Consider the following 26,658-nt stretch of genomic DNA (forward strand, 5'->3'; position numbering starts at 1 on the left):
AACCACACATCTGCAGTCAATTAATCCACGACAGAGGAGGCAGGGATATACAATGGAGAAAAGGTAGTCTCTTCAGTAAACTGGACAGCTACATGTGAAAGAGTGAGATTAGAACATTTCCTCACACCACATGCAAACGTAATCTCAAAATGGACTAAAGGGATTGAGTCTTGAATGGTGAGTAAGAACGTCAAGTGAAAAAATGGAAGGTGGAGGGGGCAAATGCATATGAGTTAGGAGATCCTTGAGAGAAGAGCCTGCAGAGAGCTTGAAATGACAGCATTGAGGAATTTGAAGGAGAAGATGGTTTGATGGATGGAAGGATGGACTTTCAGACAGTTAAGGATGAAGACAGAAGCAGAAGCAGAAAGGACAGCCAGGGGCAGAAAATGAACCTTGGGAAACAGTCCTGTTGTAAGGAGAGGCTGGAGAAGGAGCCACAAAGGAGACCCAGAAGGAAAGTCCTGGAAGCTGCCTCCCCCTGAGAGGAGGTGTCACAGAAATTGAGAAAGTGGAGGGTCTCAGCCCCAAGCGGACAGCCAACCGTGGGAACATGGCGGGTAGGTCTGCCCGGGCAGAGACGGAAAGGTATTCGGTGTTGGATTTGGCAGTGAGATGCCTTGGAGTTCTCGAACAGAGTAGCAGTGCAGAAGACAGTGCGAGGTGGGTTGAGGGTAAAGTAGTAGTAGAGAAAATGGGAGGAGAGAGAGTGCGTACTTGAGGAGGAATAGTCTTCTGCTCGCTGAAGGCAATGGGGATGGAAGTGCTGGGTGAGTGACGTGGTCATGACTTGTGTCTGTGCCAGAGACCCACCCATCTGCCAAGACTGCCAGCTCTTCCTCTCATTGACCTGTGTTTCCTCCCCAGTTGTAAAACACGTACTTCACACACAGTGAAATTCACCGCTTGTAAGTGTCCAGTTCTGAGAGTTTTGACAAACAAATGTGGACTGTGACCACTACCACAGTCACGGTGTAGGAGAGCGCCATCACCCCAGAAAAGTCCCCCATGTCCCCCCGAGTCAGCCCCTGCACCTGCTCCCCTGGTCTGTCATCCGCCCCGAGTGTGGGAGCAGCAGGCACGCAGTAGGATTTTTAGTTGTCAAATATTACAGTTAATGTTTTGATTCGCTTAATACGGGCTGTCAGTTTTATCCTAAAAGGGGATTTTGTTTATTTGTCCACTCTTTCTCCCTAAAATAATGTGCAGTTCTTTTGATTCACCTCTCAGGTTTCATCAGATGCCTGAAAGGGATCTGGGCATTTTTGTGAGTAACTTCTTGAAATAGGTTCTTAGTGCTTAGGATAAAGAGCTCATTGCAGTAAAGTGAAAGTTCTTGTTATGACGTTTGCTGACTTCAACTAAGAAAATTCTGCATTGATTTGGTTTTAGTTATAAAGATGCATTTTCTTTGGGACCTAGTATCATGACATATTGTGTGTGTGTATATACTATATATAGCGTATATATATAATACATGTAGTACATAGTGTATATATAGTATATAGTATATATAGTGTGTATATAGTATAGTATAGTATATAGTGTGTATATAGTATATAGTATATAAGTTATATATAGTATGTAGTGTATATATGTAGTATAGATAGTATACTATATATAATATAGTACATATAGTATATAGTGTATATAGTATGTATAGTATATATATAGTGTATAGTGTGTGTATAGTATATAATATACTATATATAGTATATAGTGTGTATATATGTATAGCTAGTATACTATATGTAATATATAGTATATATAGTGTGTATATAGTATAGATAGTATATAGTGTGTATATAGTATATATAGTATATTATATGTAGTATATAGTATATATAGTACAGATAATATACTGTATGTAGTGTATAGTGTGCATATAGTCTGTAGTGTACTATATATAGTATATAGTGTGTATGTAGTGTATATATATAGTGTGTAGTGTGTATATATGCTATATATAGTACGCTGCAGCTTAGTAGTGTAGTAGCTACCAGTAGCAGACTAAAGAAGTAATGGCAATGTACCTAGTCACCTGAAACAGTTAACTGTTAGTCTCTGTTTTCATTGACTATTTTTAAACTGTTGATTAAAGGCACAAATAACTGTTCCTGGGTCAGCTCTCCTCAACCTCAGCCCTTTTTTTTTTCTTAATCAACGTGTGTTTAATTTCGCTGGAGTCGTGCACGTTTGTCACAGTGAACCAGGCTGTTCTCAGGACATAATTGACAAGGATGAGTTAGCCATGAAAAACAGAGTCTCGTTTCCTGTTTTGTAAATCCGGACTCAGTCAGTAATCACCTTTCAGTCCCTAAAATAGTTGGCTTGCTGCTTCTAACCCTGAACTCGCTCAAAAGGGAAATGATGCCAGCATTAATCTCATATGGTTGCAAGAAGTAAAAAGGAAACGATCTGCCTTCTCAAGACACAGCCAGTGCTCACTAGCGGCTTTGGATGAGGTTTGCTCTGAGTGATGCGAGTGCTGCTTTTCTTTGTTGAGCTTGACCTGTGTACATCTCGGTGGATGGACCTGACAGCAGGTCATGAAGCAAACAAATGAAAAACACCCTGGGGGTTTGCAGGTTCCCCTTGCTCTGCATGGATTATTGGTATGACGGGGCTGTTCAAGTTGAGAAGTGGCGTAAATAAACATTTGGGTGATTGCACCCTCTATTTTTTGTGGATCGGGCTACATCTGAGTATGGTGTTAAGTTTGAGTCCTTTCAGGAGACAACACTTAAAAAATGTGGTTGCAAGGAAGCATTTTTACTTCTTTTAGCAGAGCCCACTCACAAGTCCAGAGGGACTACTCATAAAGTGGTGAGCTTTCTGTCCTTGGCAGCGTTCAGGCTAGAACATATGTTTCATGAACAGGGATGTTGGTGGTGGTGGTGGTTTGGGCAGGGAGGTAATTTGGTTTATTTACGTATTTATTTAATGGAGGTACTGGGGATTGAACCTAGGACCTTGTGCATGCTAAGCACGTGCTCTACCACTGAGCTATACCCTCCTATCCTGAGCAGGGATATTTTTCCTGGATTATGACCCCACTGCTGAAACAGTGCTTGGCACGCAGTTGTTCAGTCAGCTTCATGAGTAGGGGTGTTTTCTGGACTTGTCCGCGCTCCCCAGACAGTACCTGGCACATCCTTGTTGAATGTGTGAATAAGAACTAGTGACCATATCTTAGGAAGAATGTCCTTGGGAATCCCCACGCTGAGTGGACAGGAGGACCTCAGAGTCCATCCCTGCAGTGAGATTGTGTGCACTTTGATCCCTCTGGGACCAGCAACTTTACGGGAAGAAAATGATTTGCTGATAACATAGTCAACTAAGTTAAAGGTTGGGTGGATGCAAGTTGGATTTGGCAGCTGAATGACCTCTCATTCTGTCCGCTGCTCAGTTTTGCTTTAGATTGTTCAGTGCTTTAGTGACGTCATAAAGAAAGGGTGGTCTGTGCCACCTCACTGTTCCCCACGATAAATCTGACTGGTCTGAGTGGCTGATTAGCGCCCCTCTGGTGCCCTTGGTCAGTCAGAAATGGTGACCCTCCCAGCTGGAGAAAAACTGTTCACTGACAGTTCTTTAAGTCACCAGGTTCCCCTTTTCACAGTTTCCAATGTGGCAACACACTCTTTCCAGGGATGCTGTTCCCATGGTACCAGGGATACTGTTCCCGTGGTACCAGGGATGCTGTTCCCATGGTACCAGGGATGCTGTTCCCGTGGTGCCAGGGATGCTGTTCCCGTGGTACCAGGGATGCTACTCCCGTGATACTAGGGATGTTGTTCCCATGATACCAGGGATGCTGTTCCTGTGGTACCAAACTCCCAGCTTTGGGGCCCGTGTTGCCCACGAACTAGTCAAAAACAGAATGAGAGGAGGAAGTAGTAGAAAATGAGATGTGAAAGTGTATCTGATGTGCAGGCAGAAATTTTGATCAGACACATTTGGGGGAATCCTGTGCCAGAGCCGCGAGGTGTATCTCGGGGACGGGACACACGGGCTGAGAGATACCCATCCTGATCTTTGTTCCTTTCTCCTTCCGTCGCAGAGCACCAGAACTACTTTGGGATGGACGAGAACCTCGGCCCTGTGGCAGTCAGCATCCGGAGGGAGAAGGTGGAGGACCCCAAGGAGAAGGAAGGGTCCCAGTTCAACTACCGGGTGGCTTTCAGGACGAGCGAGGTGCGGGTGCTCGGGGGCGTCCGGGGCGGGAGCCTCGGGGTCCCTGCTTAGGTTGTTTGCCACAAGGTATTGCATCTGTCTTTACCGTTGATCATGACAGTGAAGATAATTGAAAGGGTGGACACTATTTTATCCCAAATAAAAAATCTGAAAACCAGTGACTGGTAATAAGAGGCAGGAGTTTTACTGCCACCTGACAAGATGGGAAAGATAAAACCATCAGGAGGTAGGGTTTTTGGGCCTGAGATGGGGAACAAACATGACCGCTATGATTCACGTCAGAATTTAAGGCCGACTTTAAAATCTAATGCAGAAAAACCGACGGCCGCCCATGGGCTGAGTGTTGGCTTGGCGTCTCTGTGGGGACGGCGTCTCTGTAGGGACAGTGCCTCTGTGCACCCACACACTTCATCCTGCCTGGGACCCAGCAGAGTTCCCCGCTGGGCTGGCTTTGAGTGCAAAGCGCCATCGTTCCACAGATGTCACGATGTGTTGGAGCCACGTGGGCGGGGATTGGACTTCCATGAGGAACTAGATCTGGCCTGCACTTGACCGTTTATCCTCTTGACCATTTAAGTTGGAGGGGACTGTGTATTTCAGCTGACTCCTTCCAGATCCGCCTTGCCGGTCCCCTGCACCAGCCCGGCACCCCAGTGCTCCGGGGATCTGGGTCCGGGGGATACGTAGGAACGAAAGCCCACTCTTGAAGTGACATGTTTAAGTTACTGACCTGTGCTGTCCAGTGCGGTAGCCATTAACCACCTGCAGAGATTGAAATTTATGGTAATTAAAAGTACAGTTCCTCTGTCATATTGGTCACAGGTCAAGTGCTCAGCACATCCCAGGATGGCCCCACTTGGCTTCGAGAATTGTCAGCAGTAGAAGTTTCAATAGAAGAAGAAAAGGGGCTGGTGGCTCCCACCTCAGCCAGTGCAGGGAGAGAATGTCCTCGTCACTGCAGAAAGGTCTGTTGGACAGCGGTGCACAGGGCGTTACACAAACATTAGGCACCGTTCGGTGATGGACATTGTTACCACCATCACACAGCTTCTCTGTAACAGCTCTCTTCCCCGGGTCAGAGGAGGTGGGCCTAGAGCCAGGTGTCTTGAGTTGCAGTGCTGGGATTCCCTCTCTCAGCGCATCAGATCTGGGATTAGATGGGATGTGTCTGAATCATGCTTTCATGACATCTCTGGGGACACATCACCAATTGGGAGGCGGAACCTGGTGGTGGTCTTCTCTGCCCCAAATCCCCCAACCGTGGGTGTCCTGAGATGGCCCCACTCAGCATCTGGAATTGTCAGCAGTGGAAAGTCCAGCAGAAGAAGAAGAGAAAGCGTCGAAGAAAAGAAGATGATGTGGGGGAAAGAGGCAGCGGGAAAAAGAGAAAGGAGGCCGGGAGGGGACTGTGGCCAGGCCCAGCCTCACGCCCTCCGGCGGCTCCTGAGTGTCCTTCTGAGAGTTGGTTCTGAGAGTTGTGGGATGTCTTTGTCCCCACGGCCGTGCTGCGCCCCACGCCTCCCCCGCTTCAGGTCCATCCGTCTGTGTCAGCCCCGCCTGTCTGCATCCTAATCCCTGGATCCTTCTGTCACTGATAAAATATTTGTGCGTTGAACTTCCTTTCAAACTGAGAACTTCGTAGTTTCTTTTGCCCCGCTCGAAAAGAGCCTTGACTTTCTTCTTTTTTTCTTTTTTTTTCGCATTTGGTCCTTTTCTTCTTTTCATAGTCATCCTTTTTTTTTTTTAATTGAAATAGTCATTTACAATGTGTCAATTTCTGGTGTGCAGCGTAACATTTCAGTCACCCATATCCATACATAGGTTGTTTTTCATATTCTTCTTCATTACAGGTTACTACAAGGTATTGAATATAGTTCGCTGTGCTCTACAGTATAAACGTGTCGTTTATCTGTTTTATATGTAGTTAATATTGGAAGATCTTGAACTCCTAATGTATCCTTTCCTACCCCCTTCCCCGCCCTCCCTGTAGCTATTAGATTGTCTACTATGTCTGTGAGTCTGTGTCTGTTTTGTAGATGAGTTCATTAAGGTACCTAAAAAGCTACGCTTTAAAGAGGTAAGCCAGGAATAACTATTAACCGAGATGTTATTTCTTGCCCCTGCAGCTAACAACACTGAGAGGAGCAATTTTAGAAGATGCCATCCCTTCTACGGCGAGGCATGGCACCGCACGGGGACTGCCCCTCAAAGAGGTTCTGGAATATGTCATTCCTGAGCTGAGCATCCAGTGCCTGAGACAGGCTTCCAACTCTCCCAAGGTCTCGGAGCAGCTGCTCAAGCTCGATGAACAAGGAGTGAGTAATCGTGTCTGAGACCATACGTGTCGGGGGGTGGGGTGGGACTCTGTGTCCGTGGCTCTCAGTGTTTGCGAGTTTTCCCGTCCAGTTTTCTTTTAAGATAATGTATTTTTAAAAACGATTTTTCAATTTCTTTACTGAAGTATAGTTGGTTTACAGTGTTGTGTCAGTTCCTAGCGTACAGCGTAGTAATGCAGTTATATACATATTCCTTTTCACATTCTTTTTCATTATAGTCTGTGACAAGCTATTGAACAGAGTTCCCTGTGCTGTACAGTAGGACCTTGTTATCTGTTTTATATATAATAGTGTGTATCTGCAAATCCTGAACTCCCAATTTATCCCTCCACCCCCCAACCAAGATCATGTATTTTTAATGCCTTAAAGCATTTTCTCTCTAGTTTTTCCCAAATATGCCTTGTTGCTAGTTAAGAAAAGTGATGCCTTAGAGCATAAGACACCCTCTGCTGAGTGTGACTTCATTGTTTTTACCAAGGTTTGAGGATGGCCCCGCTAACAGGAGCACCTCTGATCCATGATTATTAGAGATTGCTGGCACGTTTTTCCGGAGTTTAAAGACCTCGCGTTGGGCCTTTCCCTGAACTAACATTCATGCTTGTCTGCTATGTGCAAAGCGTCATGCCCACAGATGGGGGGACAGAAGGCCTTAGGCGGCTTGAGGCTGACTCAGACCTGGTCCCTGCCCACGGGGGTGCTGAGACGAAGAGCACAAAGGCCCTTGCAGGATGGAACGTGGTGGTGGATCTTGGAGGTCTGGATGCAGCGAGGGTTCTGGGAAAAGAGGAAATGGCACCTGATGGGGCAAATCTGAAGGCGGTGGCGTTGACACTGGGCCTGTGGACTTGAGCAGCACTCCAACAGGGAGATGTGAGTCTTTTAGGAGCTACGACTAGTTTGTTTTCAAGAAAAGGGCCTCCCACCCAGGGAGGCTGGGAGTTCAAACAACAACAACACAGTCCCTTGAGTCTGGAGCTGTCGTTTAGGAAGATTGCTCTGGTGGAAGGGAACTGGACAGGCTGGTGAAGGTGGAGACTCGGTGGCCTGAAGCTCCACCATGTGAGTGTTGTCATTGTCCAGGAGAGAATTAACGATGGGCAGGATCTAGATGGTGGTCCAGAAGACCGAAAGAGGTCTTTTACCTTCAAATACAAGAGAGTTTGTAGGCGAAACTGGGAGGCAGGTGCCCAAGCATATGCAATTTACTTTAAATGAGTCGATTTGTTTTTAAATACGTGCTTTAAAAAGAAAAGGAGAGTTGTGATGTATACTTGCAGGGTTTCCCAAGGAACATGCTGTTGCCGGTTGTGAAGGTAGAATGAGGTATTTCTTGGCTGACCCAGTGACACTCAGTGCGGTATTTTAGCGGAGTCTGATACTCAGACGGCTGGAATTCTAGAAGAGATGAAGATGTCATTGCTTTAATGAGCTGACACTGTGTTCTCAGCCCGAGGAGTCAGGCATTGTGACATTCAGAGTGGGTAATCCTGAGTTCTGTCTGTCTCAAGAATGAAGGCTGCCATATTTAAAAAAAACAAAAACAAAAAACTAAACCGAGCTGAAACTTGAACCCTGAGAAGTTGGCTTCTCAAGTCACACAGTGCACAGTATAGTTGACCACGATCATCGTGGGGACAGCGCGTGTGGAGTGTTCGGAATGGCCGTGAGGCAGCAGAGGAAGTCCTGTTACCGTGGAGAGATGGCGAGGGTGTTTCCCTGCTGGTCCAGGGACTCTGAGTTCCGACAAGGTTGATGAAAAGAGCAGCATCCATTCCGTGTTGCAGGAGAGCCAGGGAAGAGGAGGTGCCGTCCCGGGGGCTCGTTGTCCCTGAAGTTCCTAGTGTGTGTTGCTTCTCCCTTGAAAACGTGTCCCCGTACCTGCTGTGAAGCAGGTGCCTGGCGGATGAGGGCCCTGTCCCCTCAGGCTGCTGCGGGGCACTCTGTGGGTGGCCTGCTTTCCCCCAGCCTGGACCCCGAGGCCCTCGAGGCCCAGGAGATGCTTCAGCATCCATAGGTGACTCTTCTCTCAGATGAAGCGGGCATGTGGGATGTCTGGCAGATGAGGTCCAGAAGCTACGCCGGTAAGGAGCATTGAAGGTTATAAACGTTGCTGTGCTCAGGAATTTTCCCTAAACTAAACATTGTGGATATTTCTAATGAACACCTGTTTCAGTCTGAGGTCAAGGAGTTAATTTTGAACATTGGGTTCTTCTTTTAAGCAGACAGATGCATTGTATAGCTCTGGTCGTATCTCATGTGTTTCTGCCTTTTTTTTTTTTTTTTGAACTCGGCAATGTGCTTTGTTTAATTTTTTTTTAATTTTGTGGGGGGAAGTAGTTAGGTTTATTTATTTATTTTATTTTTCACATTTTTTAAATTGAGTTATAGTCAGTTTACAATGTTGTGTCAAATTCCAGTGTAGAGCACAATTTTTCAGTTATACATGAACATATATATAATTCATTGCCACATTTTTTTCTCTCTGAGCTACTATAAGATGCTGTATATATTTCCCTGTGCTATATAGTATAATCTTGTTTATCTATTCTACATTTTGAAATCCCAGTCTGTCCCTTCCCACCTCCTGCCCCTTTGGCATCCACAAGTTTATATTCTATGTCTGTGAGTCTGTTTCTGTTTTGTATTTATGTTCTTTTCTTCTTCTTTTTTTTAGATTCCACATATGAGCAGTCTCATATGGTATTTTTCTTTCTCTTTCTGCCTTACTTCACTTAGAATGACATTCTCCAGGAGCATCCATGTTGCTGCAAATGGCGTTATGTTGTTAGTTTTTTATGGCTGGATAGTATTCCATTATATAAATATTACCACAGCTTCTTTATCCAGTCATTTGTTGATGGACATTTAGGCTGTTTCCATGTCTTGGCTATTGTAAATAGTGCTGCTGTGAACACTGGGGTGCAGGTGTCATCCTGCAGTAGGGTTCCTTCTGGATATAAACCCAGGAGCGGGATTCCTGGGTCATATGGTAAGTCTATTCCTAGTCTTTTGAGGAATCTCCACACTGGTTTCCACAGTGGCTGCACCAAACTGCATTCCCACCAGCAGTGTAGGAGGGTCCCTTTTCTCCACAGCCTCTGCAGCATTTGTCATTTGTGGACTTTTGAAGGATGGCCATTCTGGCTGGTGTGAGGTGATACCTCATTATGGTTTTGATTTGCATTTCTCTGTGCTTTGTTTACTTTTTTAAAAATTTTTTAGGGGGGAGGTAATTAGGTTTATTTATTTATTTAACAGCGGTCCTGGGGATTGAACCTAGGACCTCGTGCTCTGTCACTGAGCTATACCTTCCCCTCATTTATTTCTGCTTTTGATATTATATTTGTTTGATATGCTTTCTTAATGGTGTACAATGCGACATTTTAACTCCCTGCAACTCTTGGTGGTATCTAATTCCTGTTTCACGGCAAGAAGAGATACCATGTTTTTTCTGCAAAAGATATTAGACAGCATTTTTAACACCCTAGTTTTTAAAGGATTTGTAAAAGTTGCTGCTAACCTGTTAGGGTGTTTGAGAATTTCTTCCAGGTGGTGCTATTTTTAACCACTTTCCTAATCTGCCTAATCCTGGGAGATTTCCTGAAAATCTGCCCAGGGTGGGGATGGGCCAATTCTCTGTCACTGTCCTTAAGGATGTATAATCTCAAAAGAATTATTAAAGGATATGTTGTCACTTTCCGCTTTCTTGGAGTTTGGAATGCATTCCTGGTTTGACAGTCAGTGAGTTTACCTGCGCTGTGTAAGACGTGTGTCAGCCGTGGGAGATACAGTGGAAGTACTGGGAATGGAGCCCAGGACCTCGTGCGTGCTAAACACACACTCAGCCACGGAGCTTTACCCTCCCCCCCGTTTTTGTTTTTTTTCTTGGCACTGCTAAAGAACATGTTTGGTTCAGTCCTAATACTGGGTATGACACAGTCCTGCCCGGCCCTGCATAGATCCTTGTCTTCAGTGGGTGACTAGGGCTCAGACAAGAGCCCCAGGCCTGTGCACAGTCCCCCAGCCATGGGAGCTGTCACTGTAGACATCCTGGCAGACAGTGAGCAGGGGGTGTTTCCTTTGCATCCTCCCGTCCCGCACAGACCCAGTTCAGGTGGAGGGCGCTCGGGACGTGTGGGCGGTTGGGTGACTGCCCCTCTCTGAGCTCACCCCGCACGCAGCGAGGCTCTCCTGCGGTCTGCGGAGCCTGCCCCAGCAGGCGACTCCCCTCCTTTCGTGGACCACGTCTTGTCCTTGGGCACCGTGGACGGGACGGCGTTCATCACTGCCGCTCCCGGAAGCAAGTGCTGCTTTCTCTTAGTTTACTGACAGAGTCAGCTCTGAATTTTGATTAAAGGCTCTGTTTTACAGCCTGATGATGAGAGCGAACAGTGTTACGGATGGAGGTCTTTGGGGAATAGGTGAGATCTGATAATCTGTCGGTCTCGGAGGCTCAGATTGTTGGTGGTAAGATTAAATGCCCTGATCTGGTGAAGGAGAAGCCACTTCTCTTTGGGGAAAGCAAGAAAGCTGTAGACGTGGGTCTGGCCTCCCCCCAGCCTCACGAGAGAGCATCATTGTGGCTTCCAGCGAGATCTGGGACGGATGGGAAATCAAACTGCAGCTGAAACTCTTCAATGGCTATAAAAATTCTTTGTGGTCTGTGGTACATTTAACCGAGGTTTCCTTTCCAAGATAGTCAAAAATGTAGAGATGACTGGAATTGTACAAAGTTACTTTTATGGAAACAAAATACTATTCTATCTACAAACGTGTAAGACAATTTCCAGTGGGATGTCTTCCCTTATCAGGCATTCATTTCATTTGTTTTTTCATGACAGCCTTTCCTATTTCCACGAATGTTCAAATAACAGCAACAGAAAAGCATTAGGAACCAGAGAGGGCAAACTTTTTAAAGCGGGCAAACTTGTTTTCCTTTCTAACTTGGAAGATAAGTCTCATTGCCACAGGGAGGGTATGTGGTTAAGCATTTCAACAGCTGTGTTTTTGAGTCAGTGCTTGAACCTGTCTGTCCATTACGGAAAGCTGGCGATTTCTACATGGCCGCGGACTGCATTATATTTCTTGGGAGGTCTGATATTTCTCCAGCCTGTTATTTTCGGGTCTCTGGGTTTGTGGTGTATTTGTAGTATTTTGTCCAGTGACAGTGGCTGAATCTTTGGCCTTTAACTAATGGGAATTATTCTGGGCGCACTTCCCTGAGAACAGAACTGTCATTTCAATTTGACCGAAAGTTAGTTTGTCTGATACTTTCTTTTTTCTTTTTGCCAAATAATGACTTGCCTCTCTCCTGCGTTTCAGCTGAGCTTTCAGCACAAGATTGGGGTCCTCTATTGCAAAGCAGGCCAGAGCACAGAGGAGGAGATGTACAACAACGAGACAGCGGGTCCGGCTTTTGAAGAATTCCTTGATCTTCTGGGCCAGAGGGTGCGGCTGAAAGGATTCAGCAAGTACCGAGCGCAGCTAGACAATAAAAGTAAGCCTCGTATCTGTGTGCGTGCGCGAACCTTCAGCCTCCAAAGGGAGGCATCCCACGTCCATCGAAGCAGCAGTCACATGCCCCCGGTTCTTGACCCCAGAATCAGCCTGATGAGTTTATTTGGGAATAGAGTTGAGATTTCCTCCGAGGAGCAGAGGAAGTCCATTTCTTTGGAGGTATGTGTTCCACATAAGCTCCAAAGGTCAGTTCTTTTCTCTTGTAACATCAGCAGAGGCTCCCCAGTGCTTCTAAGACATCCTCGTCTCTTCTTCTGGCCTCTCCATCACATCCCTGTTCCACTACGGCAAGGACGAGCCCGAGCCCTGTATTCCTTCCTAAAAGACTCAACATTACCACATTCACTGACCTTGCTGATTTCTGCTTTCCTGGTGTTACCTGGGGAGCGAAAGCTGTGATTAAAAACCTGATGCATCCTATTTTTCCAAGACCCTCAATCAGGTTCCCTTGAGGGGGACCCTGGTGAGCGCTAAGATGCCAGATTGACTTATGCCTCCCTGCAATGTGTGAATTTGTCTTGTATCTTCATGTTGGCAATCTTACTCCTTACGATCCTCAGAAATTCTAAATATTTTATTTTGGCATTTGCACTGTTACTTAATTGCTATCAGCACCTAAGATACCAAGCAGAGTACTTTGGTGTATTTGGGGAGGTTCTGCTTACTGTCACGCAATTCACTGCTTGCTGTTTTAATGAAGGATGAGCCAATGGCTTCTGAAGCTGGAGGCTCTGGGAGAGCGTGTAGCCCCTCCTGGTAGGAGCGGTGATGTGGGATCCTTTCCCTGTTGCAGCGTTAGCATGAGGCCAAGCCAGGACTGGAACCAAGGCCCTGCGGTCCCCTGCCCCCAGCGCCCACTCACCTGGGGGACACTTGCCTAGCTCAGGGTGGTACTGGTGGTCTCCATGTACCTGGCCTGTCATCAGTTCTGGAGTTTTGATCCGTTTTTGAAAGTTACACTTGGAGGATACATCACAGGACCTTGGAGATGGCGTTCACTCACACGTGGGCCACTGCGTATCTTCCCTGTGCGCCAGGGTTGCAGTTTGACTTAAATTGGATGCCTTTTGCTCATGGCTCAGAAATGCAAGGGTTAGAAAATAATTTGTGACACCCATTGTGAATGTCCACCTACTTTAAGAAAGATCAGTGAGATCTTTTCTGATTTTTCTTCTTTCTTCTTGGCAAACTCCCCTTTACCTGCAGACCACCACACACACCCCAGAGGTGCTAAGCTGCTGCCCGTAGGGATGTCCTTCCTGCAAAGCCGACGTGGGCACATTCCTACGCGTTTCTGCCATCCCTCTGCAGTGGGCTGGGTGGAGGAAACCTCTTAAGAGCTTCTGAGCTGTACTTTCTATAAAACTACAACATAGATAATGCTGATATTTTCCAGTGTATAGAATTGGCATCTGCTTTGAATTTTTAAGACCCAAGACATGTCTTTAATGCGTTGCAGGTGCAGTGCTCAGCACCTTAGCTCAAGGAAATGCTAACACAAGAACAAGCTTTTGACATGAGGATTCTGATCATCAATGAATCTTTTATTTTTAGGAGCAAGGTGTCCTGTGAGATGCAAGGAAATCGTGATCTTCCATTAGTGGAGTGGAGGTTTCTAAGAATTATGTGTCATGCGATGGTGAAATATAAATAATATCTTTTATGCCATGGGCAAAAAGGGAAAAAAATCTTCCTTCTGAAATTCAGGAGAATTGTGTTTCAGTTTTAATTCTGTTTGCCCACAGGATTTTGGTCAAATCTGGGCCTCATTTCTTCATAAGGGAAATTTATTGTTGAGCTAGCTTATCTGAGATGTCCTTTCCAGCCTGAGAATGGTTTGTTCCTCCCTTAAGTTCAAAATTGAATTAGGTAGGAAGAAAGGGGCTGTGAGCCACAGAGGTGCCCTGCTCACCTGTGGTGAATGGACCCCAGGCCACGGGCAGCCTTTCTTTGGTTGGGTGCAGAGAATAGTAAATCCAGAGACCACCACGATGGCCCTCTGTCTCTTTTTGAATAGGAATATTTGTAGCCAGCCCTCGGACACCCTGTTCCCATACTGATGTTTTAAGACGAGAACTTTTTAAAGTACTTCATTTTTGAAATTCATGTGAAGCGCTGCTGGGGATGGACAGATTGTGATCACATTTTTAAAAAGTGTCCCTCCCTCGCCTGTCCAAAATCCGCATTTTTCTTTTTTCACTGCAATTTCCTGAAGCTGAAGCCTGTCGGCTAGACCACTAAACATCTGTCAGCCTTGCTCTTCCTGAATTTCAAGCATAGTAACAGTCATTGCATCTGCGGGGCTAGTTCCCTCCCTGACCTTCAGTATCGTTGTCAGTGAACCAGTTCTTCGTGGAAAGGAACGGTCATCCTTCTCTCATGACCTGGCCTGCTCACTTCCAAAGCCACGTTCACGCTCAAGGTCCTGAGACGAGAGAGTTGAAATGAAATGTTACTCTCTAAGAAGTCCTATGAAAAATAACAAATATGCATTAAATGAATAGCTAGAAGAGAAAAGGTCTTTATTTGGGGATTAGGTGCTCTACAGCTTATTAAGTGAGTATCCTCTCTGAGCAGCTGCAAGTTGATTGATCGATACATATAGATAAACATTTAAAAAAATACTCCCCTTATTCATGAAATTGCCCTCTGTGAGTACCTTTTCATTGCCAAACTGTATATGATATTTTTCCTAGGGGATTTCAGGACTATTTCTGAGTCAGATGTAAGTATTAGAAATAAAAACATGTTGCATGATTTAGAAAGAAAATAATAAAGGCCCATGAAAGTTAAATGTTTTAATGTTTTTACAGTAAAAATTTCAATTTTCAGATGAGGAAAAGGTTAGCCCAAGATGACTACTTGGACTTTCCCCAGCAAACACAGTGGAGTGAAGTTTGTCTTAAGTAATATTGAGCAGGATTGTTCCCTGCTGTTTAAAAAGGTCGAAAAACATATAAAGGTCAAGGATTGAGAAAGGCAGCCCTGAATTCTGTTTACATCTTAATTTCTGTTTATCTTTTTGTCTTTATTTATCTGTATGCAATGTGGTTGAAAACTCCATCCAAAATTATTACCTACGCGTTCTGTAGTCGCCAGGATGATTTGGGTGTCTGAAACTCTCAGTCCGAGGTAATCGATTGATAACACACGTGGGTTTTGAATCTGCACAGAACCCTTCTGCTTTTCAGAAGATGAATAGTTGTATGATGAACGGGATTCAGATGCCATAGGCTTTTAACACGTGTCAGTGCAGAAAACACAGGAAGGGACTGCATTCGCTCTCTACGGTCTTGATCATGTGACTGCATCATCCCGTGGCCAGCTGAAAAGAGAAGAAGATGCCTTTCATCATTCAGAGAAGAGAAGCTTTCACACTTGTTGACCCCATTTCCATATTAAGTCCATCCTGTTTCATTTTTCTGGGACCTGGAGGATCAGGTACCCAAGGATAGCTAGGAATTAACTGTAAACACACACACGTGCACGCACACGACGGGGCAAGGATAACTTCTCGCTGGCTCAGACCCATCCAATAATAACATCCAGGTCTGCACGAGCCTCCATCCATCCTCTGCTCCCCCGCTCTCCCCCTGGCTGACGCACTGCACCCCACGTGGCTCCTCTGGATCAGTCATGCGAAGGCAAGAATGTAGGACGAAAGACAGGCGAAACCAGGCCTATGTGCAGTAGAAAGCAGGCGGAGGAAGCAGACAGGAGAAAACCCAGGGTGCAGGTGTCGGCTGCACAGTGACAGAGACAGCGCCTGAGACAGTGGGACGTCCACCAAGAGGCCGATCATTTAGACTCGGCCAGTTTGCTCTTATCCGTTGAGTTGCCTTTTGTACTAACGACCCCTAAGCGTCATGTGGCTCGTACTGCACTTGCTAACTTCTCCTTGTGATGAATCTTTTTTGCAGCGGATTCTACGGGGACGCACTCCCTCTACACCACATACAAAGATTATGAACTCATGTTCCACGTGTCCACCATGCTCCCCCACATGCCCAACAACAGACAGCAGGTACGTCCTCCCCTCCCTCCTCCCGCGTCAGGTGCCGGCTTGGAACGCAGCCCTCGTATGGTGCTAATGTATTTAGGGTTTGTCAGAAATCGCTTGATTTTTTTTTCTTGAATGGCATTAATAATCTTTGGCTCTTTTATCATTTGGAAGTCTTTGGATTTTAACGGGAGTATCATTGCACAAGCTTTCCTTACACTTTTTTCTTACAAAACTCAGAAACTCTTCCATACTCACCTGTATTGCTTGCCAGGCAACATCTTAAGGGAAACTGCTTTCAATGGTATTAATTACAAAAAAAAAAAAAAAAAAAGTCAACTTTGTTACCCAAACTTCGGTTTCTGCATATGGATCAGGAACTTATTTATATGTAGAAAATATTGTGAGAATAAATCTTGTAATTCATTCATGGCATTCTTTAATTTTAGGCGGTTTGATTGTATTAGGGTTAAATCCAGGGTTCAAACAAAGTTTGCTTTCATGCTTAAAAGCTTAGTCTTCCTGTATCACTTAACCACACTCCTTTGCTCTAACATAACACACCACAGACTTCATGGTGGTTATTGAGTAAATGTTTGTCAAATGAATGAAACTTAATTGTTGCAGAGAACTTTTTCTTGCTTTTTCTCTTTTTTTCTGAATGCTCATGAAATTCAGTGAAGGTAGTCAAAGGATGTATTTTTCCAAAGAGGCCCCTTGCCCCGTCCCCCAGTTGCAAGAACCACCTTGGATCTTAACAGCTGGAAGGAGAAAGAGGCCCCTGGTCCTCAGCCCCAGGTCCTCACACTGGGGACCACAGCTCCTCTATTTATTCGTCTTCTCGTGATAATTGCTAGATGGGTTTTTCTACCTAATCCTTAACCTCAGTCCCTTGCCTTTCCTGCGTTTTCTACAGTTTTTCCTAGTAATCGGAGCTCTGCCCACTACCTTGAAAGGAGCTATCTTTTGATCTCATATCTTCATGTTTTTTATGAGATGGTGTTACAATCACTAGATCACATGGGTGTATCCATAGATGTTATAAAGGAATCTCAGCACTTGAAAAGTGTATCTGAAATAATGCCATAGAGACTGGTTAGATATTAAGAAGCTTCACTGAGATCCCTGCAGCTCTGAATCATCTGGGAATTAAACTCTGTGTGGGTTGTTGCCCAGAAAACCCGTAAGGCTGACTCAGGCCAAGATGACCTGTCAGGACGTTCGTGGAAATACAGCGAGTGCTCCTTGGCCCCCACTCCTCGAGTGTTCAGTGGCCCTTCCAGCTCCCTGGTGCCCTGAGTCACTGGGCTCCAAACTGAATCAGCCCTGCCGCTTCCCCGAGGGGCACCTCAGGAATGTGGAAGTCCGCCTGACGGTGCTATTACTGGAACTCAAAACTGGCTTCCCCCACCCGCCTTCATTAAAGAGTTATTACAATGGTGGTTTTATGAGTTCTCTGTACTTGACTTTTTTTCACCGAACCACCCCTGAAAAGTCCCACATGTAAAAGTGTGGCTGAAAGGATGGGGGACAGAGAGTGGAATGCATGGGGGTTTTCAGCTTCCCAAACGGGAGGTTTTATTTAAAAAAAAAAAACAAAACAAAACCTGTACATTGAGCCTGTACATTACAAACTAAAGCCTTGTTTGGTTCCATTTTTGGTTTTGTTTTTTAACCCGAGTGAGTATTCATAGCATTGAATAAATTATGCTTGATGGATCAGAGGTGAACACTGTAAAAAAAAAACTGTTGATTTTGGCTTTTTAATTGCTCTTACTAGAGTATATGTAATCATGCATGTCTTTGAGAAATCTGTATACTCCATATGGGATGTGGGCAAGTCATCGTAATATATGAAGTGCTGAGTGTTGAGTGGGACAGGAGAGGTTAGACTTGTGTTCTGGCCTTGCAGTCAGTCCCTTGCCTTGACAACTTGGGTGAGTGTCTTTGTTTCTCAAGAAATTGGATATTTGCATAAGGAGAGCACGGTCTAGATGGCCAACAGCGGGTGCCGGGGGCCTGGCCCTGAGAAGGATTTTACACCCGGGCTCAGATGGAGAGAGTGCTGTGTTTCTGAGATACTTTCCTGGGGTTTGGACCCGGGGAGGTGCAACACACATGAGCGTGTGTGGACAAGATGGTACGTGACATCTCCCTCCTAGTGTTAGAATTCTGTGATTCTGGGGCCTTCTTTGAGGCTTCCTTCTTCTAAGTTGGACAAAAAGCTTCAGCAGAAAAATGTAATTGTTAAGAGCAAGAATTCTGGAGCCCCGCTTCCCGGCTAGGAATCCCAGCAAATAGCCTTGCAACCTTGGGCAAATGTTCTGTGCTAGAGTTTCCTTTGCCACTGAGAGCAGAGGCTTTTACTCTTTTCTTCACCGAGATGCCCTCTGCCCGCAGACACATTCCCAGAATGTGGTAAGTAGTCGACTAACGTTTGTGGAATGAGTTAATGAGCCTTTCTTAGGTGATGGTTAGAATCAGATGAGTTCATATCAGTAAAACACTTAAAATAGCGCCTGGCACCGAATGTGCTAGATACATTTTAGGTGTTCTTATCATTTTATCCCTTAGGAGATACGGAGGATGAATGTTGCAGATGACTTAATTGTGTTTCATCTTCCTGTTCCCAGTCCTCAAGATCTATTACGAAAAGCTAAGGTCTGAATAGTTCAGAAAGTAAGCGACTAATTGAGCAATAATGACAGAAAATGATTTTTTACTTTGACATTTAATATTTTGCTAACCACGAGTTGTCAGAATATTCTGTTCATAGATAGACCGTGGCACCGTGCAATCCTGGAACCCCACCCACAGGTTGCGTTAACACCAAGGGCCTAAGTGTCTGCAATGACCATCTGGGCTCATGACTGCCCCGTGAGGCCACGGAACTCAGCAGCGTTAACTGGTCTGTCCGTGAATCGTGCCTCTAACTTCGGCCTCATTAGCACCACGGTGTTTGTGACCATTTAACTGGTCTAGACGCATCCACATCAGATAGGATTGCTTGTGTTTGTTCTGGTAATAAATCAAGCTGAAAGCTGATCCCGAGATGTACTCAAAGTCTTTAGAGAGTTCACCACAGTTGCAAAACGTTCAGTCTTTGGAATGCCTGCTTCTTACAGGGAAAACCTAGCCAGACCCAGGGCGTGATAAGGAAGCTGGTTCTTGCAGTGTTTTCCCTGACGCCCCCAGGTCTCTCTCTGGGCCTGCTGGCAGTCAGTCCACTTTTCCCAGGGCCGTCTCCCCCACGGGCCGATCCTTCCAACAAATCAGAGGTAAGCTCTCAAGCGGTGTTATCAGTGGTAGGAACCCCATCAGTTAGCTTCAGACTTCGCTTTGGCAGAGAAACCTTTTCTTCAAACTGAATATACAAGACCGATAAAGGTAGCATGGTTCTTGGCACGTAGTAAACCTTATTATTATTATTTTTTAATGCACATGTCAAGTTCGAACGGCTCTGCTTGGTTGGGGTGTCCGAGCTCCATGGAGGTCCCTTAGGAATAAGACCAAACCCCTGGCTTTCTGAGATTCCGCCTGCAGAATTCTGGTCCTAGCCTAGGGGTGGGCGTGGCACCTACAGACGTAATGAGGACACAGTTTGTTAAGCTTGAGCTGGGCAGGAACCCCTTCTCCAGATAATTTAGACAGATGGCCAACCCCTGCCTTAAAAGGTGTGTGTACGCACTTCTGCGAGCCCCTAATTGGTACGGCTGCAGAACCACTCACGCTGGCGGAGTCGCCCTCATGAAGTGCTGTCCAAGCAGGTCCCCACTGCTCTTGGGTGAGCCTGTAATTAATAATCCGGAATATTTGGGGAGGATAAAATGCTTATTCAGCTTTCCACAATTAGCTTTATTGCCGGGGCCAGAAATAAGAATGTACACGTATACCAGATAACAAGAATTATTGCTTAGAAAAAGGGCTGGCATTGCCTGGGATCAGAAGAGGAGTACGTGTGTCTTCATAATCCTTTCTTATCTTTACCGTGTTAATAAATCATTAAAAATCCCCATTCTTGGTTCATTTCCGTTTCTCCATTTCTAACACCTTCAGCCTTGCTTTACGGGCTTGTCTGTTTACTTGCTATTGGTAACAAGTTTTATATAATAGCTGTGTGTTGCTTATATAACATGGTAACCTTGAGACGGTGATTAAATTTGATAATATCTTGCTGATCTGGGATGAGAGTGGTGACTGGCAGTCACTTTTTTGTGGGAGCCCAGGGGCGAGGCTCTCTTTTCTCTAAGTTTAGATCTTTTATATTGTAATGTGTATAGCTTTTCCCTCTCCTAATACTCAGACTACTGTTCTATGTTCACTATTTCCGTGTCTTTCCACAGGAAATTCTAGATGTCTCTTAAGAATCAAAGCAAAATTCTCATCACGGGTGCACACCCTTGGGTATAGAGTGTCTGAGGGTCTGTGTTGTGTGAGTTGTGTGTGCATGCGTGCAAAATGAAGAAGGTCTCTGAAGGAGAAGAAGCTAGCCCTTTAAGTAAAGGGGAGAACCTTTCTCAGCGGGGAATTAGCAAACTCAAGGTCCCTCCTGCAAAAGCAAGCAGGTGTGTTCCGGAGCGAGGTGGCGTGTAGAAGGGGAGGGCATGCGCTGACATCAGACTGCGGGAAGGATCAGGCCAAACCCGCCTTTGTCAGCCCTGCTCTACCTGCCGGGACTTTTTAGATCCACTCCGAGGACTGAGATCCAGAACTTAACAACTGTTTTTTTTGTTTGTTTGTTTATTTAAATGGGGATGCATTTTGTTTTTTTGCTCACTTCTGGGCTCATCTTTCTGAATTTCAAAACTTGCAAGGTAATCGTTAAATGATGCAGTTTCCTCTTTGAAATCATGCTGCTTTTCACATACCTGCTTCTTAAGAGAAGAAACTCTCTGGAGAGCTCTAGTTTCAAATTCAGCTTCCTCGTCATTGACTGACTCTTAGAGACCTCTTCTGAGCCACGTCCTGACTGTTTCTCTTTCATATTTCACAGCCTGTTCCCCGCTCTCCTCCAGAATTAGGTGCCAGACATTCCTTTTTCCTATCTTGCTAGGTTTAAAAAAAAAAAAAGAATTGAGCAAATGAACCTACTTGGGTAGAGGCGAGCAGATCTGACCGAGTGGAACTTGGTGGTGTTTTTCACGCGTGTGTGGCTGCCGGAGGGGTGCTGGTTCTCACTTGCCTTGGATGGCTGCTCCGAGTTAAAGCTGGACCTGCAAAACCCTGACGTTTGTTTAAGGCGTGGGAAATACACCCCAAGGTTGCTATTTTGGTCTCATCTGTATGCTTTTTGTCATGGAGTTGGGTGAAGAGTCACATTTTCACTTTCCTTGTCATGACAGGCGCTTAGTCCTGTTTCACAGCGTGGATCAAGTGTTGGGGAATTTGGTAGAGTCAACTGTGAAAATCTAACACAGTATTTACTAACTCATGCTTGTGGTTGGAGACCCTGAGTTGGTTCTCTTGGCGCTGAAAACGTTCTGGGAGCTTCTCCTGTCTGGAAAAGCCTGGAAGATGTCATTCCTTAATTTCCAAAATAGACAGCGTCTTGGCGACCAGGGGCTTGACTCACCTCCCTGTCTTGCTGGGCTGTCCTGATTTGTGGGCTGCCTCGCCCTCTGCCCTTCCGTTTCCGGACTCTAATTATACGGAATGTCATTGACCGATTTGAAAAAGACATAATCCACTGCTAAAGAAAACATTTACCTTTAGATACAAAGTCCAAGAAATACTTAGGTTATGTAATGTCCAGCGATGAATAATGTTTCTGGGACCTTTCCAAATGCCGTATTTCTTTAGTCGCTAGAAAGATTCAGGTATCCCCTTCATGGACAAAGTGTTCATTTTTTCTCTCAGTTGATTCTCTGCAAAGAAATTTAGGTTTTATCTTCTTAATGAATTTCCTTGCTCCCCTTCCACATACTTTATTTTGTCTACAGAGTGCATTTTGTAACCCTGCACTTTGTATTTGAGAAACTTGCGTAGCCAGTTTTACAAAGCGGGGGGGGGGGGGGAGCTAGCCAGCAGGTTGTCAAAGAAACCGGCCTTAAAGTTGCCTTTAACTGCTGCTTTAAATATTCCCGTGGTGAAGTGGAAACCTGCACCCAGCATCTCATTTATTTGTTCCTGAATTTCCCTTGTCCTGTTGCAGGACGTGTGACTCCCGTGTCTCCGTTACTGGGGGGACGAGGGAAGAACATCTTAGCTTCCTTGAGTTTTCAGCGTGTCTGTCGATGCTTGTTTTAGATACATCTCCTTGCCTTGCTCTCTTTACATGAAACGTTTGCTGGAGTGAACATCTGTGTCCACCAGAGTGTGGGTAAATAATAACACCATGCAACTATGACTAGTTTGCTACTGACATAGATCCAAAATGTCACCTTTTACTTAAATATCCAGCAAACATTTTTAAAACTCCAGATGGCTCCTTAAGGTATATTACCATATCTTTCAAAACTGCACTCAGGCAGGAAAATGATTTTGGGGTGTTTATAACTTTAACCATGGGGATTCAAAGAGGAATTTTCCAACATATGAATCAGGGATTTAACTGGTACGTAGTGAACTCTGGAAGGATGGATGTTTCATCCCCCTTTTCCAGGCCTTTTTAATCATGCAAAATCACGAGTCAGGGGCCTGGCAATGAAATCCTCGTTGCATCTGAGTTTAAAAGGTTTTTAAGAGTTGAACTTACTGCTCTTTATAGCGAAGTATGTGGGTGCCAAATAAATGTAAGGGCAAGCTCATTGTCTTTATTACGGCTCGTAAAGAGAGATTTACTGCCTGGGATGATCCCATTCCTGCAGTGACATCACCCGCTCATGTAAGGATTGCAGTATCTAAGCTGACGACCACAGACTTTGTGAGCACAGATGCTAGGGGCTTTACACGCAGAAGTGCTATGTGTGCAGACTTCCCGGTGTTCAGAGATGGTCACGGTTTCATCGCGCGGTATGATGTGGCCGTGATTGTATATTTGTGTCACTTGTTTATTCCTTGAGCAAATGTCTCCTGGGTGTCTGCTGAGTCCTGGGCAGGCCGTTAGAAACTCGGAAACCAAAATCAATCAGACACGTCTCCTGCCCACCTGACGATGAAGATGTGATGCAGGAGAAAGAAACCAACAATTAGAATAGGGTACCACATCTGTTGTCATAGCAACAGGCCTGGGTGTGTGGGTGCAGGGCCCGAGCAGGCTCGCCAGGGGGGTTCCTTCCCGGCCCGGGGATAGCTAATCAGAGACCTGAGTTGTCCAGGAGAGACTTGGGGTGAAGGGGGCATTCTTGGCAGAAGGAACATCAGAAGTAAAGGTGCTAACATGTTGCCGCTCTGGGGTTCCTTCTCTCCGGCCACGTTTGTAATTTATTAGGTTTTCCATCTGTTCATCTGGTGGAATTCTGTGTTTCCGAAATACATGTCAAAGGCTACATTTCAGGTAATTAGTTTGAATCTACTGCCACCAGAATCACAGGCTTCTGTATTTCCCTCGCAGGCACGCACGTGCCTGTGGGGGCACAGACACAATTAAGCCGCCGGACGCACTGGTGTCACTAACTCTCCCTCCCCTTGGGCGCTGTGCTGCCTCCTGCTTTTAAGTTAAAGGGCTTAAACTGCAGAATTCCTTAAAGTGATTTCGGCTCTAACGTGGTATTATTTCCGGGTTAAAAGACAAAGCCGAAAAGGAGCGAGAACACGGGTCGAATTAAGTGAAAGAAATGAACCTGACTACATAGGCTTTTCCCTCCGTGGGTCTTCGGACGCAGCCACGTCGAGGAGGCCTCGCTTCCAAAAAGCAACTCTGGTTTTCTTAAAAAAAAACTCCTCTAAACCGAAAGCTGAGTGAATTGTGTCTCTATTACAGCTCCTACATTCACAGAAGACCTTCTCTGTAACTGTGTACGTTTGCTTTCTTCACCGCAGCTCCTGAGGAAGAGGCACATAGGGAATGACATCGTGACCATCGTCTTCCAGGAGCCCGGAGCACTTCCTTTCACTCCAAAGAGCATCCGGTCCCACTTTCAGCACGTCTTCGTCATCGTCAAGGTGCACAATCCGTGCACCGACAATGTGTGTTACAGGTGAGTCAGCAGCCCCCGGCATCTCACGCTCCCAGAGCTGTTTCAACAGGACGTCTCTTCCCGAAATATCTTTGTTTTCCAATGATTATTTCTAACCCCATAATCATCTTTTTCCTCCACCCCCTCCCTCAGGTACTTTTTGTAAGAAATAATGACCTTCTTCCCATTTTGAAAGAGCGAAATTCCCAGCAGTTCACAATTGTAGGTCACACGTGTCCTCGCTTTTGAAGACGTCATCCAGCCCCTGCCAGAACCGCTGCTTAATGGGCAGCAGCCTCGGAGGCAGGTGAGGCCACTCAGGCCCTCCCAGGTCTTCCCCGAAAGGAGTGTATGCATCATGGTGGTGAGATGTTTCTTCTCAGCCAAGATCTTAGAAACACGCAGGACCCTAGAGCTGCCAAGTTGAAGCATGTACAACTTTGATCTGAGATGCATAGGGTGGCAGCGTGTACCATATACTGTAGCGTGCATGTCCATTCAGATCCCCAGGTTAATAATTTGGGACAAAAGGAATCGCCCCTGTAGCAGATGTCTCTCTCTGCTCACTATGGAGCTCTCCAGCGAGAGCCGTCTTGAACATATTTTGATACAAAGTTTGCGCTGATGCCTTGGCTGAAGTGCGTGCAAGCTGTAGTCAGATAGCAGCTGAGCTCCACAGAGCTAAGCGCAAAAAGTAGCCCCGCAGGGTGTTAAGTGGGGTTTGCCCTCTTCAGCATCCTGTGGGTAGAACACTTCCAGGAATCTGCGCCCATCGCTGGAGGAGAAAACCACACGTGGCACAGGCGATCACTGGAGTTTAGGATGGTGGCCAGCGTGGGGACAGCAGGGTCCAGAGGGCAGAGAGGTCACTCGAGCTGTTGATCTGTCCAGAGGAGAGGCAGCAGGTACGGCTAGCCTAACCACAGTCCAGACAGGGAGCTCAGAGACAACTCTCCAGGAGTTAATAATTCCTGTTCCTGCCCGATCTAGAGCGTTCATCCTAAGGGTGGGAGGAAGGGAAAGACTAGTCCAGTATGATGTCAGCCCCTAAGCCACTTGGACCTCTGCTAGGACCTTCTTGGAAGACATGAATCCTGTCCCCCATGTCTTCCCCGATTTAGTGCCCTAACTACCATACGTGAGTGCACTCGGTCGCCTGTCCCAAAGGGAGGCAGTCCTTCCCTCCCCTTTCACACCAGCTAAGGCCCCACCCAGACTGTCTTCCATCCATTAGCTTGTTTCCCTGGAAGCAGTGAACTCTGCTGGAGAGTGTGCAGGTCACAGTGAAGCTGAGAGGCCCTGGGGACTGCCACCTTTTTAGTCGAACCAGCCACATCCTGGAAAAGGAATTCATGCCTAACAGAACCAATCGGACTGAAAGTTCTCCTTCCTCAAGTCACCTCTTTCTGGATTTTCTACCGTGGCGAAAACGAAGCATCAATTTCTTCCTCTGTTTATTCCAGCACTGAAGATACCCACCTGGGCAGGTGTGGGGTTGGTTCCCATTCTTGGAGCAGAGGCTACTCGGTAACTGGGGAGGAGACACCCGGGGACTCGTTCACTCACTCACTCTAGTCCTTCATTTGTTCGTTCATTCGTTTACTCTTTCCAAAAAGGATGTGAGACAACCAGAGCTGATGTCTGATACAGGCGAGGTGGCTGGTTCTGCCATATTGAGATGCTTGGTATTTGTCACGATACATTTGATCCTTTCAGTCCCTGGAATCTCTTAAAACTTTACATCCATCCAGTCTTCATTTAGTTGTTCAAAATGTGACCAATCAAGTGAGCATTTCCTTAAAAAAGAAAAAAAGTGACACTCAGAAATATTGGCCCCATAAGTGTGATCACTGTGTCCAGGGCCAGTGAGACTGCAGCAGCCAGTGGGGCCAACCTCACTCCTGTTGGGAGTGTCACTCTGTCAGCGGGGACCAGCTGCAGAGTTAGAGCATCAGCCTGGCTTCGGATCCATCAGCCCCTATCTTAGCTCACACGGCCATGACACGTACCACAGACCTGGTCATTTAAGGAACAAACATTTGTCTCTCGCAGTTCTGGAGCCTGGAGTCCAAGATCCAGGTGTTTGCAGGTTGGGTTTTTCCTGAGTGCTCTCTCTCTCTCTCTCTGGCTTGCAGATGGTCGCCTTCCTGCCGTGTCCTTACGTGGTCCCTCCTCTGTGTGTGTGCATCCTTGGTGTCTCTCTGTGTCCAGGTTTCCTCGTGTAAACACACCAGTGGGATTGGATTAGGGGCCACTCTCATGACCTCATTTTGACTTCATCATCCCTTTCAAGTTCTTATCTACAAACACAGTCACATTCCTGGGTACTGGGGTTTAGGGCTTCAACCTACAAACTTCGAGTGGCCACAACTGAGCCCATAAAACCTCCCGTCTACTAAGTTTGAAAAATTTTTCCTAAAAACAAACAAACAAAACCCCTCTGGTATCCAGAAATTAGGTTAACAAGAAGCTACCAAATGGATGACTTCAATTAAACGCACGGGAATATGTCACCTTTCTGAAGGTGACCATCACAGTGTCACAGTTCATCTTG

General features: G+C 45.9%; 1 protein-coding gene across 5 annotated transcripts in view; it reads left to right on the forward strand.

Annotated features, from left to right (window-relative positions):
- SIPA1L2 (signal induced proliferation associated 1 like 2) overlaps positions 1-26,658 on the forward strand; it is a 194,934-nt gene that overhangs the window by 115,751 nt on the left and 52,525 nt on the right. For all 5 annotated transcript variants that reach the window (XM_072970955.1, XM_072970953.1, XM_072970957.1 and 2 more), the window contains exons 3-7: positions 4,061-4,194; positions 6,321-6,509; positions 11,853-12,027; positions 15,968-16,071; positions 23,968-24,125. In XM_072970955.1, the coding sequence (XP_072827056.1) occupies positions 4,061-4,194; positions 6,321-6,509; positions 11,853-12,027; positions 15,968-16,071; positions 23,968-24,125 (760 nt within the window). The remainder of the gene's footprint in view (positions 1-4,060; positions 4,195-6,320; positions 6,510-11,852; positions 12,028-15,967; positions 16,072-23,967; positions 24,126-26,658) is intronic.

This window comes from Vicugna pacos, chromosome 11 (assembly GCF_048564905.1).
Source record: "Vicugna pacos chromosome 11, VicPac4, whole genome shotgun sequence".
In the NCBI taxonomy this organism is placed as follows: domain Eukaryota; kingdom Metazoa; phylum Chordata; class Mammalia; order Artiodactyla; family Camelidae; genus Vicugna; species Vicugna pacos.